Source organism: Carcharhinus amblyrhynchos, chromosome 4 (genome assembly GCF_965287045.1).
Source record: "Carcharhinus amblyrhynchos chromosome 4, sCarAmb.v2.hapA, whole genome shotgun sequence".
Taxonomy (NCBI): domain Eukaryota; kingdom Metazoa; phylum Chordata; class Chondrichthyes; order Carcharhiniformes; family Carcharhinidae; genus Carcharhinus; species Carcharhinus amblyrhynchos.
This window is the reverse complement of record NC_137327.1, coordinates 117,495,469-117,513,950: the sequence shown is the minus strand read 5'-3', so window position 1 is coordinate 117,513,950 and position 18,482 is coordinate 117,495,469. Positions and strand designations below refer to the sequence as shown.

The following is an 18,482-nucleotide window of genomic DNA, read 5'->3' as shown; positions in this document are numbered from 1 at the left end:
TCCAAGTCTCTCTCTGATATGAAGGATCGCCTAGGCATGAAAGTTTGCTCTATTCTCTCCTCACAGATGCCGTCAAACCTGCTGCGATTTTCCAGCATTTTCTGTTTTTGTTTCAGATTCCAGCATTCGCGGTATTTTGCTTTTATCTCTCTCTAATAGTTACTCAACACAATCGAAATCTAGTACAATGCTGATTATTAAAAATGTCAATAAAAATGAGCAGAGGGCAATACTTACAATGTGTAACGTGTCACTGTTACACTTCAATCCGTGGAAAGAAATCACATAGTCGATAGTAGTCTGTCTCAAGCTAGACCACCAACGTGCAATGCAAATTTCAATGGTTTTTTCTTCCTATAAAGAATTACACAGTTATAGAAATACACCAGAGGCAGTGAACCCAACAAGGCCACTCTCATTGTACATGCCCTTTGCTTAACAATTACTGAGGTGTAGAGAGATGCAAGAATGAATAACAGGCCGGCACAAATCACACTGTTTTCAAAGCTTTGGGAGTATTTTTCAGTAAAACTTTCATTCCCAACTAAGTGAAATGGCAAACTTTGAAATGAAAAATAGAAGATGCTGTAAATATAATAGCTCTGCCACGAGAAGACAGGTTAAACAAAGGCTTTGCACGCAGATCCTTCATCAGAGCCAGAAATTGAGAGAAATGCAAATCCTGAAAGACAATCACTAAACTGTGACCAACCAGAAAGAGCTTTATCTGGCTGAGGTATTACCACCTCCTTGACATCTACACATTCTGATCCACCCACTCCCACCGAAAATCAAACCATCACTGCCAGACTGTCATGGATATCATCTTTCCCACAAATCTCCCAAATCCTAGTGCCACTCTACTGATTCCCCTCCCTCCTCCACCCCCCCCCCCCACCACACCCCCCACCCACTGCCCCCCACCCCCCTGTTCCATTGAGTTAATCTAGTCCTATTTACATTTTTCTATTCTGTTCTCCCACCATGGTGGCACAGTGGTTAGCACTGCTGCCTCATGGCGCTGGGTTCAATTCCCGGTTTCGGTCACTGTCTGTGTGGAGTTTGCACGCTCTCCCTTTGTCTGTATAGGTTTCCTCCAGGTGCTCCGGTTTACTCCCACAGTCCGAAGATGTCTGGGTTAGGTGGATTGGTCATGCTAAATTCTCCCTTAGTGTAGGGGGACCAGCAAGGGTAAATGCAGGGAGTTATGGGGATAGGGCCCGGATGGAACTGTGGTTGGTGCAGACCCGAGGGGCCAAATGCTTCCTTCTGCACTGTAGGATTCTATGATTTTCTTCCCACCCCTATCTGTGACTTTCCTCTCACTTGCTGTTTCGATGTGATGTTTTCCTGGTCTCCAACCAATCACTTTATCCTGTGGTTGTTCAGTCCTCAACCTCTCATCCCTCATTAAGGTATCTATAGGTCCTCTGCTTCCTGCTCAAGTCACGGTGTTATCCCCATTCGCCATTGTTTTCCTTCACTAAGATGTACCTATTCTCACTGTCAACAGCTCCCTATTTAACCTTACACATTTCCATGAGTCATCATTGATGCAGCGGTACTCACACAGACTGGAAAAGCATCAGCCGCAGAGGCTTTTTCTGACAGGTACAGGTGACGGTAGAACTCGTGCACCCGAAATGCCATCTGTTTCCGCAACTGAATAGTATGTACCACAAATTCAGAGGTCGTATCTTCTGATTTTGAAGTCAGGCGTATTTCTGAAATAAAGCAAGTCCTCAGTGAGATTCAACAAGTTAACTTTTACTTTCCTATGCTTACTCAGGTGATCCTCTACCAGTTACAAGTCCATGATTGCTGAATGGTCACATAATTTTCATACTTACTTGGAGTGCAGAATCACACCCTAACTTACGACTGATAACTGAAAATACATCCAGGGACACCTTACCCTAAAATACTAACAGCCCCAGGAACACCTCCTACGTACTGACAGAGTTCCAAGGATCCTCTGCAAATACTGACACACTCCCAGGGACACATCCCTAAGATCCAGCTGCAAATACTGAGACACTGTCAGAGACATACTGCAAATATTGACACAGCCCCAGTAAATCAGCACACAATTAATACCCATTTAAGGCCTCATCTGACTGCAGCAGGGGGCTCGTTACACGGGATGCACAACAAGCAAATCTTTTGGGTGGCATGGTGGCACAGTGGTTAGCACTGCTGCTTCACAGTGCCAGGGACCCAGGTTGAATTCCAGCCCACAGTCACTGTGTGTGTGGAGTTTGCACATTCTCCCCGTGTCTGTTTCCTCCCGATATTCTGGTTTCTTCCCAGAGTCCAAAGATATGTGGGTCAGGTGGATTGGCCATGTTACATTGCCTGTTAATATCAGGGGCGTTAGCGGGAGTTATGGGGATAGGTCCTGTGTGGGACTGTCGTTGGTGCAGACTCTATGGGCCGAATGGTCACCTTCTGCACAGTAGGATGCTATGGTTCTGTGCAGGGTTTTCTTGCAGCCTTCCAAAGGGATCAGTCGTTCAAAAGCACTTGGCACCTAATCGATTCAGCAGATAATCGGAAGGTGGCTGCTGAGAGCCACCCCCTGCCCTTGTTTCCGACCTCCACTCAACTATGAACACCAACCCATGACCACCCTCTTGTCAGTACTCACTTGTGGCCCAGATCCAACATGTATGCAGTTTACTGATCAGCTGAAGACTCTGCTGATTGCTGCTTTGCACAGTATATTTTCAATATCTACCATGCAATGCAACTTTATCACATTATCTCAAAACCTCAAAAAGCTCCCTAAAAAACTCCAAGATAGAGTTGGTCAATGGGTAATTCGCAATTAACCTGACAGATAGGTTCACATCTGAATTCTCAGCCAGAAAGAGCTGTATTTTAAGCCAGTCTTTCAGATCTGGCTGCTCGGACTGGACAATGGAGACATGGACTTCTCACTACCATTAACTAACACCCCTTTTCTTTTTCTACCTTTCACATGTAAAATAATGCAGTTTTAAAGTTTTAAGTTGGTATGTTCCTTCCCGCCCACAGCGGGAATTGGAGTGGCAAAGGGCGGACCATGGAAAGGCTCGTTGACCTCAGGTGGGATTTTACAGTTTTGGGACAAACGAGGCCGTAAAATCCCATCCTTAAAGTTTATTTATTAGTGTCACAAGTATGCTTACATTAACGCTGCAATGAAGTTCCTGTGAAAATCCTCTAGTTGCCACAGTCCAGTGCCTTTTCAGATACATTGAGGGAGAATTTAGCACGGCCGTTGCACCTAACCAACACTTGGACTGTGGGAGGAAACCAGAGCATACAGAGAAAACCATGCAGACAAGGGGGGAACGTGCAAACTCCACACAGACAGTGACCCAAGCTGGGAATCAAACCCAGGTCACTGGCACTGAAGGCAGCAGTGCTACCCACTGTTACATTGAGCCAAAGAGAATCATAAAATACACCAGAGAATCATAAAATACATCAGTGAATCATAAAGTTTTGCAGCACAGAAGGCAACTCATTCTTTGAAACAGCGATTCCAGTTAATTCCATGGCCCTGTTTTACTTTTCAAGAAGCCCTGAAAGTTCTTTCCCTTCCAACTATTCATTCAAATCGCTTATATACCAGTGATAAGGAAGAACAGTAGAAAAACAGATAATCAGCCATGGTTATCTAAGGAAATAAAGGAGGGTATCAAATTGAAAGAAAATGCATACAAAGTGATAAAGATTAGTGGGGAACTAGAGGATTGGGAAATCCTTAAAGGTCAACAGAAAGTCATGAAAAAGCTGACAAGTAAAGTAAGATGGATTAGGGGACTAAACTAGCTCATAATATAAAAACAGGTAGCAAAAGTTTCTACAAATATACAAAATGAAAACGAGGCTAAAGTAAACATTGGTCCTTTAGCAGATGAGAAGGGGGATTTGATAACTGAAAATGAGGAAATGGCTGAGGCATTGAACAGGTATTTTGTGTCGGTCTTCACAGTGGAAGACACAAATAACATGTCAAAAATTGATGACAAGGCGGCTATGGCAGGTGAGGACCTAGAAACTATTATCATGAAAGAGGTAGTGTTGGGCAAGCTAATGGGGCCAAAGGTAGACAAGTCTCCTGGCCCTGATAAAGCGCATCACAGGATACTAAAAGAGATGGTGGGAGAAATAGCAAATGCACTAGTGGCGAAACTTGCTGGACTCTGGGGTGGTTCTCACAGATTGGAAAACAGCAAATATGATGCCACTGTTTAAAAAAGGGGATAGACAGAAGGCAGGTGACTACAGGCCGGTTAGCTTAACTTCTGTAGTAGGGAAAATACTTGAATCTATCAAGGAAGAAACAGCAAGACATCTGGATATAAATTGCCTCATTGGAAAGAAGCAGCATGGGTTCATGACAGGCAGGTCATGTTTCACTAATCTGATGGAATTCTTTGAGAACATTACATGCGCAGTGGACAAGGGGGAACTTGCGGATGTAGTGTGGCTGGATTTCCAGAAAGCATTTGACAAGGCGCTGCACCAAAAGCTGCTACATAAGATAAAAATGCATGGTGTTACAGGTAATATATTAGCATGGATAGAGGATTGGCTAACTAACAGAAAGCAAAGTCTGGGGATAAATGGGTATTTTTCTGGTTGGCAATCAGTGACTAGTGGTATGCCACAGGGATCAGTGTTGGGACCGCAATTGCTTATGATTTACATAGATGATTTGGAGTTGAAGACCAAGTGTAGTGTGTCAAAATTCGCAGATGACACTAAGATGAGTGACAGAGCAAAGTATGCAGAGAATGCTGAAAGTTTGCAAAGGGATATAGATAGTCTAAGTGGGTAGGCAAGGGTCTGGCAGATGGAGTACAAAGTTGATAAATGTGAGGTCATCCATTTTGGTAGGAATAACAATAAAATGGACTTTATTCAAGTGGTAAAAATTTGCAGCATGCTACTGTGCAGAGGGGTCTGGGTGTCCTTGTGCATGAATCACAATAAGTTGGTTTGCAGATGCACCAGGTAATTAAAAAGGCAAATGATACCGGAGTTGAGGGGGTTGAGCTATGAGGAGAGGCTGAATAAACTAGGCTTGTACTCGTTAGAGTTTAGAAGAATGAGGGGAGATCTCATTGAGACGTATAAGATGATGAATGGGATGGATAGGATAGAGGTGGAAAGACTCTTCCTGCTCAAAAAAGACAGTAGGACTAGGGGGCACAGCCTCAAGATAAAGGGGGGGCAGTTCAGAACGGAGTTGAGGAGGAACTTCTTCACTCAAAGGGTGGTGAATCTCTGGAATTCTCTGCCCGTTGAAGTGGTGGAGGCTGCCTCGCTAAATATTTTTAAGAAGCTGGTTGATGGGTTTTTGATAAGAGAGGGGATTAAGGGTTATGGGGAGAGGGCGGGAAAGTGGAACTGAGCCACGACAGATCAGCCATGATCTTATTGAATGGCGGGGCAGGCTCGAAGGGCCAGATGGCCTACTCCTGCTCCTATTTCTTATGAATTTTATTCTTCACTGCTAGAGAGATGGAGTTTAAAAACAAAAATGTCATGTTGCAGCTGTATAAGATGCTGGTGAGGCCACACCTAGAGTAATGTGTACAGTTTTGATCTCCTTATTTGAGAAAGGATATACTGGCACTGGAGATTCACTAGGTTGATTCCAGAGTTGAGAAGGTTGGCTTATGAGGACAGGCTGAGTAGGCTGAGGCTATACTCACTGGAATTCAGGAGAACGAGGGCAAATTTTAGAGAAACATGTAAGATTATGAAGGGAATAGATAAGATAGAAGCAGGAAAGTTGTTTCCACTGGCAGGTGAAACTAGAACTAGGGGGCATGGCCTCAAAATAAGGGGAAACAGATTTAGGACTGAGTTGAGGAGGAAATTCTTCACTCAAAGTGTTGTGAATCTATGGAATTCCCTGCACAGTGAAGCAGTTGAGGCTACCTGATTGAATATTTTTAAGGCAAGGATAGATAAATTTTTGAACAGTAAAGGAATTTAGGGCTATGGTGAATGGGCAGGTAGGTGGAGCTAAGTCCACAAAAAGATCAGCCATGGGTCTTACTGAATGGCGGAGTAGGCTCGAGGGGCCAGATGGCCTACTCCTGCTCCTAGTTCTTATGTTTTCGAAGTTATTATCGAGTGCACTCCCTCCACTCTTTGAGGCTGTGCATTCCAGGTCATTAGTAAGGATTTACTCACATGTCAACATTTCAAAGGCTTGCTGAAATGTACTGAAGTAACCAAGCTGCAATTACTAAGTATTTAACAAAAAAATTTGCATACATTCCTACCATCCAAGGCACAGCTCACCTGATCAATGTTGTCTCAAATCGAATGTTTTCCTCCCAACCTCTGCCATCTCAATGCAACAAAAGCAGGAATGGGGCATTAACATTGTGAACTTAACGTTGTGGGAGTGCTTTCACTATATAGACTGCAGCAGTTCAAGTTGGCAGCTCACCACCAATGGGCAATAAATGTCAGCCTCGTCAGTGCCACCCACACTCCAGAACACGTTGAAGGAAGGGATGCAGAACAATCCTCAAGTTGCTCTATCACTTTTCCACATCTGTTTTTTATACAGTGCATTATTAACATAAACATTTATAATTTCCATAAGTGGGACACCTACCAGCCCAGGTAGCTCCTTGGGGCACTTCAATGAAGTGTCTTTTGATCTCTCCAGGCTTGAAGTGGACATTCTTTTGTACAAGTCTATATTCACAAGCTGCATTCACACTATAGCCACAGACACAAACAGGCAATTAGAGAAGCTCCCTCATCGATAACTGCAATAAGTGAGACTACTTCCCCTTTTGGGGAATTCTGATATCTGAGCTCTCTGCCGCCCATCTACTGATCACATCCCCATCCCCAATCCCCCCTCTCCCAATCCCCGACCATCCCCCCACCCCCCCCCCCCCCCCCACCGCTCCCACCAATCCCCATTATGGTGCACCCCAAGGATCAATTTTGAATCCATTACTCTTTTTAATTTTCATAAATGACCTAGATGCGGGTATAAGGAGCAGCATTATACAGTTTGCAAATATTATGGAATTTGCAAAATCTATTGTTTATTTATAAGTGACACAAGTAGGCTTACTTTAACACTGCAATGAAGTTACTGTGAAAATCCCCTAGTCGCCACATTTGGGTGCCTGTTCGGGTACACTGAAGGAGAATTTAGCATGGCCAATGCACCGAATCAGCACATCTTTGGACTGTGGGAGGAAACCAGAGCACCCAGAGGAAATCTACGCAGACACGGGGAGAACGTGCAGACTCTGCACAGATAGTGACCCAAGCTGGGAAATGATCGCAGGTCTGTTGCACTGTGAGGCAGCAGTGCTAACCAGTGTGCCCCAATGGTAATGTCACTTAACTAGTAATCCAGAGGCTCTGTCTACTGTTCTTGGAACACAGGTTCAAATCCATGGCAGCTGGTGGAATTTAAATTCAATGAATAAGTCTGGAATATAAAGCTAGTCTCAGTAATGGTAACCATGAAGCTATCAATTGTTCCATCAACACTAATTCTTAAGGGTGGCAGGGCAAGTTGATGAAGTGGCAAAAAAGAACACCAGTTACTTGGGTTTATAAATAGAGAAAAAGAATATGAAAGCAATGGGGTCATGGTGCAACTTTATAAATCACTGGTTAGGCCTCAGCTGGAGTTTTGCAGGTCTCACTTGAGGAAAGCTGTAAAGATCTTAGAAAAGGTATTGAGGTTGACCAAGATGTTACCAGTGATGAGGATTTGTGTAATGAGAAGTTTGAAAAGTTAAGGCTGGTCTCCATGCAACTGAGAAGGTTAAGAGATGATCCAGAACTACAGGCTCCCTACAGTGCAAAAGGAGACCACTCAGTCCATTGATACTACACCGACTCTCTGAAGGAGCAATGCATTCAAGTCCACCCCCCCTGCCTTATCCCTGCAACCCCAAGCTTCTATTATGGCTAATGCACCGAACCTAAACATCTTTGGATGTGGAGGAAACTGGTGCATCCAGACAAAACCCACATAGACACAGGAAGAATGTGCAAACTCCACACAGGCAGTCACCTAAGGCCTGAATCGAATTCTATTAGAGGCTTTCAGGATGATGACAGATCTTGATCAAGTAGATGGATAAAAGCTCTTTTTTCCTCTGAGGGGCTCAATAACTAAGTCAAAGATTCAAAATCTTTGCCCAAAAATTAGAAGACATAGAGAAATTCTCACGTAGCGAGTTGCTGGGATTGGAATGCTCTATCTGAAAATTGCTGAAAACAGATTCTAGAATTAATTTTAAAAGGGCAGTTGGAAAGGACAATTTTATTCAGGTTGCTTGCCATGAAGCAGCATTAAATGTAATCAGCGTAATAAGGGGACATTTACAAAGAGACAATTAACTTTCACAAACCTTGATGGAATAATGACTGTGACTGGAATTCGGAATAAGGGACCAGCATGAGGGGTTGTTGTGTCATAACCAAGGACCTGGAGCAGAGAGGAGAAACAGCTACATTTAAAACACGAAGAAAACACAGCTGTCATTTCAAACATCACCGGACAGTTTATTATGTGCCAAAGCAAGATGATTTCTTTCTGAAGCACAGCATATATTAGACAACAATCTACCCAACACTTTCCAAGGGGATACTCATGGCTAATTATCAAGTAACAGCCTTAAGCTTGTATTTTTAAGATGGATTCTAATTGAAAAGGGAAATTGAGAAAGGAAAATTACCTCTTCCGGTTTCCAAAGAAACTGAGACTGAAATTGGAAAATAAAAGTTCTGAGGAGGCCAAAACTGACTGAAACCATATAAAAGGAGACACAGGCATCAGAGTTCAGCAGGTGATAATCCCAGTGCTGCAGGACAGGCAGGATGAAGAAGACAGAGGCTAAATCCAGAAGCTGAGAATAGGCAAATTTACAGTTGCTGCAGCTGTTTCTGGTATTTGAAGATAACATTGGTGGACCTACAGCATCCAAGCGATCATAAGTGGAGTTGCAGGGCTGCTGTAGACATGTGCCACTTTTGGAGAAGACCATGTCTGTGGAAACTCAGGTATTTTATGCGCTGCCACTGATTGGGATCAAGCTAGGTCCTCAAACAGGAGTTGAAAGTCTTCGTAAAGATGACCATTTTGAAGGGCTTTGTGACTGATATATATGCTGAGGGGACTGACAAACCAATTTGCAAGATCCATCTTGGTTGTGGCTGCCATTTAAATGCGCATCTAATAGTTTATAAACAATTGCAATTTCCCTATTAATTCATGTTTATCTTATGTTAACGCGAGGTTTTAAAGTATGGGTGGTTCCTCAAGATTAGTGCTTATTTTATTTGTCTCTGATATAGTACAAAGTATTTTCTTTTAAACTGTGAAATCTTGTGGCCTCATTCTTTCAGTAAATAACTGAGATTTTGGATTTCTTCTTTCTTGACCAAGATCATAACAATGGATTTTGTCACTGTCTGACCCTGATTATTGCTTGGACAAATCGAATCAGTAGCTACAAACGTTCCAGTCAAAAATCATTAAATGTGAAGCAATCTCTGTGTAACTATAATCAGTTTAATGAAGGCTCCCTGCATAACACATTTGCTTTTCAGTCAGAAGGTTGTGCAGTCAAGTCCCATTACACAGACTTGAGTAGAGCAGATTCTAGGCTGAATTTATTGCCACCTCACCTCTACAGGAGTTGGCTTGGAGGCAGAGGGGAATATAATCAGGCTTGAAAACGAGGGGTGGAGAGCCTTTCATGTCAATGGCTGGGAAGGTTGAATTTGTTTTGTACCTCCTGCCAGCTCAGGGAGGTGGCTTCTTGATCAGTCACCTTGCGCACTGAGGGGGACCTGGATGACACCTGTCCTGACTTCCAGCAGCAAGCCCACCCCACTCAGTCTTCCTGGACCTCTCATCGTAGGCTTCTATTCCAGGCTTCCTGGTGTCCCAGGAGTGGCCACCACACTTTGTGGCATTGCTGGGACTGAAGGGCTGTCACCTGATTAGCTGACATCTCTTGAAGCAGGCTCTTCGCCTTGGAAACCCAATGGCAGGCAATTAACTGCCTGATTAACACGTAAGTTGGAGATCCCAAAAGTAGCTGTGGAGGGACCACTGCTGTAGTCATTAAATTCAGCACTCCCAGTGCAGTAGTGAGGGAGTGCTGTACTGGTGGAGCTGCTGCCTTCCAGATGAAACATTAAACCAGCTCTTGCCTGCTCTTTCAGGCAGATATAATAGATCAAAGGTAAAAGAGCAGGGGAGGTTATGCCAGGGTCATGGTCAATATTTATCATTTGACCAACATAACCAAGCCGAATGATTGAACACTATTACCACATACTAACCTAGAGAAGAAGAACAGCTGATTGAGTTAACATAACACTAAACATTGTGCAAGTCAGCATAAAGGTGTCAACTTGTCTCCCATACAGGAAAATGCCTCTAACTAACCTCAGTGAAGTGTGGCCCTTCTTTGAGTCCTCGAGCATCCACCCTGACAGTCACGTGGCGGGATTGGTTCATCAGCTCCAGGTGGGAGGGGATCTGCACCCAGGATGCATTGCAGGTCAAAGCTAGGTGTATTTGGAGAGCTATCTTCTCACTATTTTCTGTGTTTTTGAAAAACAAAAAAGGACTATTGAATACAGAACACTAAACATTACCAATCAGCTACCTCAAGCCTGAGCACAAAGAATTCTCGGCTGACACTCCATGTAGCACTGAGGGATTGCAGTTGGAAATGCTGTTCTTCGCTTGAGATATTAAACCAAAGCCCTGCCCATCCCTTTGGTTAGGCTTGAAAGCCATGAATGCATAAAGCAAAGTATTAAGTTTATTTTTATCCAATAGTAGCCATAGAAATTGAGATCTGTACATCCTGGGAAAGGGAATTTCCAAAGACATATTCAAACAAAAGATTTAAAGATGAAAGGGAAAACAAATATACTTAAAACGTGATTGAAGGTTGAATAGTGGATGTGGTCATTCGATCCTAAAGAACAAGTTTGCAGAAATGGGTCTATGAATGAAACAGCCTGCTGTCACCCTCAGAGACCCTGCAGCAACTGTGGATGATTGTGGTAATTTTTACAGGTGTTTGAGAGAAAACCTTTGAGGATTGTTGCCACATAGTGGTATCTAGCTCTGAATTTAATGAAGCAGAAATCATCGAAAAATAGAAGATAGGAGAGGAGGAGGCCATTTGGCCCTTCAAGCCTGCTCTGCCATTCATTAAGATCATGGTTGATTATCCAACTCAATAGCCTAATCAACACAGTTTTGTGAAAGGTAGGTCGTGCCTCACAAACCTTATGGAGTTCTTTGAAAAGGTGACCAAAGAGGTGGATAAGAGTAAGGCAGTTGATGTGGTGTATATGGATTTTAGCAAAGCGTTTGATAAGGTTCCCCATGGTAGGCTACTGCAGAAAATGCAGATGCATGGAATTGAGGGTAATTTAGCAGTTTGGATCAGAAATTGGCTAGCTGATAGAAGACAGAGGGTGGTGGTTGATGGGAAATATTCAGCCTGGAGTTCAATTACTAGTGGTGTACCTCAGGGATCTGTTTTGGGGCCACTGCTGTTTGTCATTTTTATAAATGACCTAGATGAGGGTGTAGAAGGATGGATTAGTAAATTTGCTGATGACACCAAAGTCGGGGGAGTTGTAGACAGTGAGGACGGATGTTACAGTTTGCAGAGGGACATAGATAAGCTGCAGAGCTGGGCTGAGAGGTGGCAAATGGAGTTTAATGCAAAGAAGTGTGAGGTGATTCACTTTGGTAAGAGTAACAGGAGTACAAAACATAGGGCTAATGGAAGGACTCTTGGTAGTGTCAACAAGCAGAGAAATCTCAGTGTACATGTGCACAGATTCCTGAAAGATGGCATCCAGGTTGATAAGGCTGTTAGGAAGGCGTATGGTGTGTTTGCTTTCATTGGTAGAGGGATTGAATTTCAGAGCCATGAGATCACGTTACAACTGTACAAAACTCTGGTGCGGCCGCACTTGGAGTATTGCGTACAGTTCTGGTCGCCGCATTATAAGAAAGATGTGGAAGCACTGGAAAGGGTGCAGAGGAGGTTTACCAGGGTGTTGCCTGGTATGGTGGGAAGGTCTTATGAGGAAAGGCTGAGGGACTTGAGGTTATTTTCGTTCGAGAGAAGAAGGTTAAGATGGTGATGGCTAACACGAGGGGACATAGCTTTAAACTGAGGGGTGGTAATTATAGGACGGATGTCAGAGGTAGGTTCTTTACTCAGAGGGTAGTAAGGGTGTGGAATACCCTGCCTGCAGCAGTTGTGGACTCGCCAACTTTAAGGGCGTTCAAATGGTCAGCGGATAGGCATTTGGATAACATTGGAATAGTTTAGGTTAGAGGATCATTGGATTCGTTCCACTGGTCGGTGCAACACTGAGGGCCGAAGGGCCTGTTCTGCACTGTAATGTTCTACGTTCTATGTAATCCTGCTTTGATCCCATTTGCCCCAAGTGCTACACCCAGCTACCTCTTGAATGCACTCAATGTTTTGGCATCAACTACTTCCTTTGGTAAAGAATTCCACAAGCTCAGCACTCTTTCCTGAAATCTTTCTGTGTTAACAGTGTAAATATAATCTTGTGTATTTAAGTTTTTCCCTAAACAAATGTTTAAATTTAACACTTACAAGCTGCAAGAGTGGTTTGAAATTTCTGCTCCTGACTTCAGTGCAAATACCTTCTCATTATAAAATGTGAATTGCCAATCATTGTGATAGCTTGTCCGACGTTCCCTTTGGGATTCAGGCAGTCCAGCAGTTACCACCTGCCATATCATAACAGATGTAAAGCACATTGGGATATTCCAAGGTCATGAAAAATGTTGTATAAGTGCAATTCATTCTTATTCCATAGAAAGCATTCTTTCTGGTTGTGTCACAGTTTGGTATGGCTCTTGTTTTGCCCAAGACCGCAAGGAACTATAAAAGGTCATGACTGCAGCCCAATACATCACGCAAATCAGCCTCCCACCCATACACTTTCCCATGCCTCAGCAAAGCAGCCAGCATAATTAAGGATCTCATGCTCCCCGGACATGCTCTCTTCCACCTTCTTCCTTGGGGAAAAAAATACAGAAGTCTGAAGTCACGTACCATCCAACTCAAGAGCAGCTTCTTCCCTGCTGCTGTAAGACTTATGAATGGACTTGCCTTGCATCAAGTTGATCTTTCTCTACACCCCAGCTATGACTGTACCACTACATTCTGAACTCTCTCATTTCCTTCTCTATGAACGGTATGTTTTATCTGTATAGCGCGCAAAAAACAATACTTTTCACTGTATACTTATATATGTGACAGTAATAAATCAAATTTAAGTGAAATGATTAGTTTACTTGAATATGAGTTACTTATTCAAAAAGCCCAATGATTTCAGCGATACTGCGCTCACTGGTCTAAATTCAAGAGCAACAGACACAGCATTGTTCTCCTCACAAGTAGAAACTACATTGACATTGTTTCACATTATTGACATTAGCCAATGTCTTTCTTCTTGCAGGTACCCTTATATACAATGGAATGCTCTGATATGTGTGGCACCTGCAGAAAGTACTGAGACTAATTCCTCTGGCTATATTGTTCCATCTCTGGGGGCAGATAGCAAACATATTCCCCTCGTGTACCTGCTAAGGGCTTGAAATGCCAGTACCTGCGGTCCTGGGAAATTAAAATAGTCAGAGGGCCCCTGCCATGGAGTCCGTTTCAAGCCTAGAACTGACAGTGAGTGAAGAGAGATAAAAGTTCAAGTGAAGCTTTTGCCCAGAGGTTGTGAGGCAGAATATGTCACGGGGTGAGGGGTCTGAGCACAGGATTAAGATGGGAGATGGAGGAGTCAAGACATTGGGGTTAGAGTGGATGAGAAAATGTTTGTGGAGGTTCTTCAATGCAGGAGTGGAGGTGGCAATGACTGCATTTCTCCATAACTCCTTTGTGTGGTCACCTATTTTCTGGATTTGCAATTCTGTGAAGGACGGTTTCCTATGTTAAAGGTGTTATATAAATGCACATTATTGTTGTTATGTTGACATTATTTTATGCCACTCAACAATGTCTATTCCTAACTAATCTACTGTATTGGTTTATCCATTGCCTTCGGTCAGGTCAAACTCTTCAAACTATGCATTGGAAAATCTCAAATACTACTTGCAATGAAGTTTGATTTTTCCATACCTGTGTTTTCAGGAAACACTGGTTCCACAGACACAGAGAAGTCGATTGGCACTGACAGATACGCTGGGTCCCTGAGGTAGATTCCACGCAGGTGACTTATTTTGATGTTGAAGCCCAACTGGTGACATTTTATTGAGGCAGTTTGGCTGAGGTAGTCGTAGGCCTTTTCAATCTGTCCAGGAAAAATTAAACACAATGTTATTGGGGAAAGCACCCAGGTGGGGAATCGCTGTGTTGGGTAATGCTTCTCACCGTCACCAGTTAATCATCACTGTGCCTGACCCAAGACTGCTCTGCTGTGCTGACCAGACATTGTCAACAAGAGCATGGATGTACTTCTGAGACTGTATAAGGCTCTGGTCAGACCCCATTTGAAGTATTGTGAGCAGTTTTGGGCCCCATGTCTAAGGAAGGATGTGCTGGCCTTGGAAAGGGTCTAAAGGAGAGGATGTTTCCACTAATAGGAAAAACTGGAACCAGAATGCACAACCTCAGGCTAAAGGGATGATCCTTTAAAACAGAGATGAGGAGGAATTTCTTCAGCCAGAGTGCTGAATCTGTGGAATTCTTTGCCGCAGAAGGCTGTGGAGGCCAGGTTATTGAGTATTTTTAAGAAAGAAAGAGATAGGTTCTTGATTAATAAGGAGATCAGCGGTTATGGGAAAAGGCAGGAGAATGGGGATGAGAAAAATATCAGCCATGATTGAATGGTGGAGCAGGCTCGAAGGGCTGAGTGGCCTAATTCTGGTCTTATGATCTAACAGTGCTATGGGTAATTCAAACTGGCATGGAAGTTCTGTCACTTTTTGGTAAGCACCACATCAGCATCATTGTCAAACACCGTCCTGGTTAGACAGCGCTGACCAGGCAGCCACAGAGATAGTCTTCAGCTAGGGTACTGTTCTGTTTACAGTTCTGCGTTCTACACTTTAGAGAGGATGCCCAGGATCTAAAGAGAGTCAGGAGGTTGACTTGAATGAGATCAGTGTTGATGGACTTGAGTTATTGGGTGGTTTGAGCTGAGGTTAAAAATGAATTTAATTCAGAATCATGAGGGGCTTGATAGAGCAAACCAGGAAGAAATAATTTCCACTCTCAGGAACGTTCATAACCAAAAGAATCAGAATTAAGGCAATTGGCAAAAGAATCAGAGTTGAGAATTTTCTAAGCAGCAAGTGGTGATGACTTGGAATGCACTGCCTCAGAGAGTGATAGAGGCAGATTTGGTAGAAACGCTCAAAAGGGAATGGGATAAATACTCAAAAGGAAAGATTTTTCAGGGCTACGGGGAAACAGCAGGAGAATGGGACAAATTGGATAATATAAGAGCCAGTATTGGCACAATGGGTGAATGGTTTCTATTTGAGTTGCATGATTCTGATTCTAATTACAGCATGTTGAGATTCTAAAGATAGAGCAATAACTGGATTAAAAATTTTAAAAAAAGGGATAGGCTGAAGACAAGGTGACAGTTCAGTTAAATTTGCTGCCACAGAACAAAACGTAAGAATTGCAGTATTGGTCTCTCAGCATCCTTATCCTTTCCCCACATTGCGTGGGAGTCCATTCAACCCCTTAAGTCACAGAATCCCTACAGTGCAGGTGGAGGCCATTTGGCCCATCGAGTCTGCACTAAGCACAATCCCACCAAGGCACTATTCCTGTAATCCCACATATTTACCCTGCTAATCCCCTTACACTAGGGTCAATTTAGCACAGCCAAAAAATCTAATCAACACATCTTTGGACTGTAGGATAAAACCGGAGCTTCCAGAGGAAACCCACACAGACTGAGGGAGAATGTGCAGACTCCACACAACGACCCAAGCTGGGAATCAAACCCGGGTCCCTGGTGCTGTCAGGCAGCAGTGCTAATCACTGTGCCACCGTGCAACCCTAACTGGCTTAACAAGCGCTATTTACCTTGTTTATTGAAATATGGAGAGTGGGCTGCTGTTTTTGATATTATGGGGTGAGCTTGAGCGTGAGCAGGGACGTAGTGGAGTTGGCACCTGCCCGATGTTAAACCACCCCCCCACCTCACCAAAACTCTCCCTCCTTTGCCGAAAACTCGCCTGGGCACGTAAAAGGCAACCTTTGGTGTGTCTTGAGTTAGGATACAGGAGCAGAGGTTTTCCTGAGCTGCTGTTTACAGAGGGATGTTTACATGAGCTGGGAATCAGTGCTGACAGATATGCACAGTAACTGGAAGCAGCAGGGATGAATTCCCGAACCAGAAAGTGATAGCAGTTACTGCTACCTCAGTAACTCAATAAAGGAGGCATTCAAAATGAAGAGAACTGGGCATTTTACCTGCATGATCCCGTGGCCCTGTGCAAATATTTCAACGTCCTCCACTTTCTGTGCCGTGTTCTCCAGGGCACGTCGCACCGAATGTGCAGTGTAACGTATACCATTCGCTTTCAATCCTAAAGTATTTATGGAAACAACAGTAATGTTGATGCTGAAAGTGTTCACATCAAATCCAACATGGACATAAACTGTTCGGCATAAAATGTATATGTTAGAGAACCACTAACGAATCCAGTAATCAGTTCAGAAGATACTTTCTCTAATTCAATGAGTGGTGAGAATGTGGAACCTGCTACCACACGGAATAGTTGAGGTGAACAGTATGGAATATAATGCATTTAAGGGGAGGCTGGATAAATACAAGAGAGAAGGGAAAAGTAGATTATTCTGACAGCAGCAGTTGAAGTAGGGGTGAGAGGTGATTTGAATGGTGTATAAACACTGGCATAGACATGTTGGGATTAATGACCTGCTTCTGTGCTGTAAATTTTATGAAATTTTAAGTGTAAATTACAAAATTAGGACCAATCGATGCTCACCTCAAAGTCATTCATTTTGTTCATTCATTAACAGGATGTGGGCGTTTCTGGCTAGATCAGCATTTATTGCCCATCCCTAAAGTGCCCCTGAGAAGGTGGTGTGAGCTGCCTTTTTGAATGGCTGCAGTCCATGTGATGTTGGTACACCCATAGTGCTGCTGGGGAAGGAATTCCAGGATTTTCATCCAACAACGGTGAAGGAACGGCCATATATTTCCAAGTCAGGATGCTGAGTAACTTTGATGGGAGCTTCCAGGTGATGCTGTTTCCATGTGTCTGTTGCCCTTGTCCTATATGATGGTGGCCGTGGTTTCAGAAGATGCCACTTAAAAACTCTGCATGCAGTGCATCTTGCAGATGGTGCATACTGCTGCCATTATTCATTGGAAGTGGAAGTGCTGATCAAGCTGGTTGTTTTGTTCTGGATGGTGCCAAGCTCCTTGAGTGTTGTTGGAGCTGCACTTATCCAGGCAAGTGAAGAGTATTCCATCACACTCCTGACTTATGCCTGTAGATGGTGGACAGACTCTGGGGAGTTCTAGTTTCTGAAATGCTCTTTTAGCCACAGCATTTATATGGCTACTCCAGTTCAGTTTCTGATCAATGGTAACCCTCCCCTCAGGATGTTGATACTGGAAAATTCAGCAATCGTAATGCCATCAAATGTCAAGGGTGATGGTTAATTCTCTTTTGTTGGAGATGGCCTTTGCCTGGCACTTGTGTGGACTTTTTATGAATTAAGTTTACAGGATGTGGGCATAGCTGACTGGGAAGCAGTTATTGCCCATCCTTAAGTATCCTCATTTCAGAAAACATTTGTGAGCCAACCACATTGCTGTGGACTGGAGTTGCATGTAGGTCAGACCAGGAAAGGACAGCAGATAAAGGATATATGTATAGAATTACAGAGACTGAGAATGGATGGAATAAGATATAGCATTACAAATAATAGTACAAAAAAGCAACAGTCCATCTTTCCTGCTGCTCCACGTCTTCTCCTACCTGACTTAATCTCACCATATCAATACAACCTTCTATTTCTTTCTCTCTGATGTGTTTATCTAGTATCCCTATACTATTCACCTTACCCACTTGCTGTGGCAGCAGATTCCATATTCTCATCATTCTTGGATAAAGACGTTTCTCCTGAATGCATGATTAGATTTATTACTGACCATCTTTTACTTATGGCTCACACTTTGATTCTCCAGAAGGGATCATTTCCACGTCATTGCTACTGAATCCCTTCATAATCAGGTCACCTCCTCAGCCTTCTGACTGTTCAGTCTTTTGTGATAGTTACGCTGAGTCAAGAGTGAGATAGATCTGTTCCTTTATAAATCTAATAGCACTGACAAACGTTCAACATGTGTTTGACTCTAGTTGGCATAGTATAAAAAAGGATGTTACACCTATTCAG

General features: G+C 43.3%; 1 protein-coding gene across 1 annotated transcript in view; it reads right to left on the bottom strand.

Moving 5' to 3' along the window:
- Window positions 1-18,482, bottom strand: part of LOC145342316 (tripeptidyl-peptidase 2-like) — a 114,137-nt gene that overhangs the window by 35,668 nt on the left and 59,987 nt on the right. The window contains exons 12-18 of the mRNA XM_080187795.1: window positions 16,524-16,639; window positions 14,211-14,382; window positions 10,454-10,611; window positions 8,406-8,482; window positions 6,632-6,738; window positions 1,570-1,724; window positions 238-354 (exon numbers count right to left, since the gene is read on the bottom strand). Coding sequence (XP_080043921.1) covers window positions 238-354; window positions 1,570-1,724; window positions 6,632-6,738; window positions 8,406-8,482; window positions 10,454-10,611; window positions 14,211-14,382; window positions 16,524-16,639 — 902 coding nt within the window. The remainder of the gene's footprint in view (window positions 1-237; window positions 355-1,569; window positions 1,725-6,631; window positions 6,739-8,405; window positions 8,483-10,453; window positions 10,612-14,210; window positions 14,383-16,523; window positions 16,640-18,482) is intronic.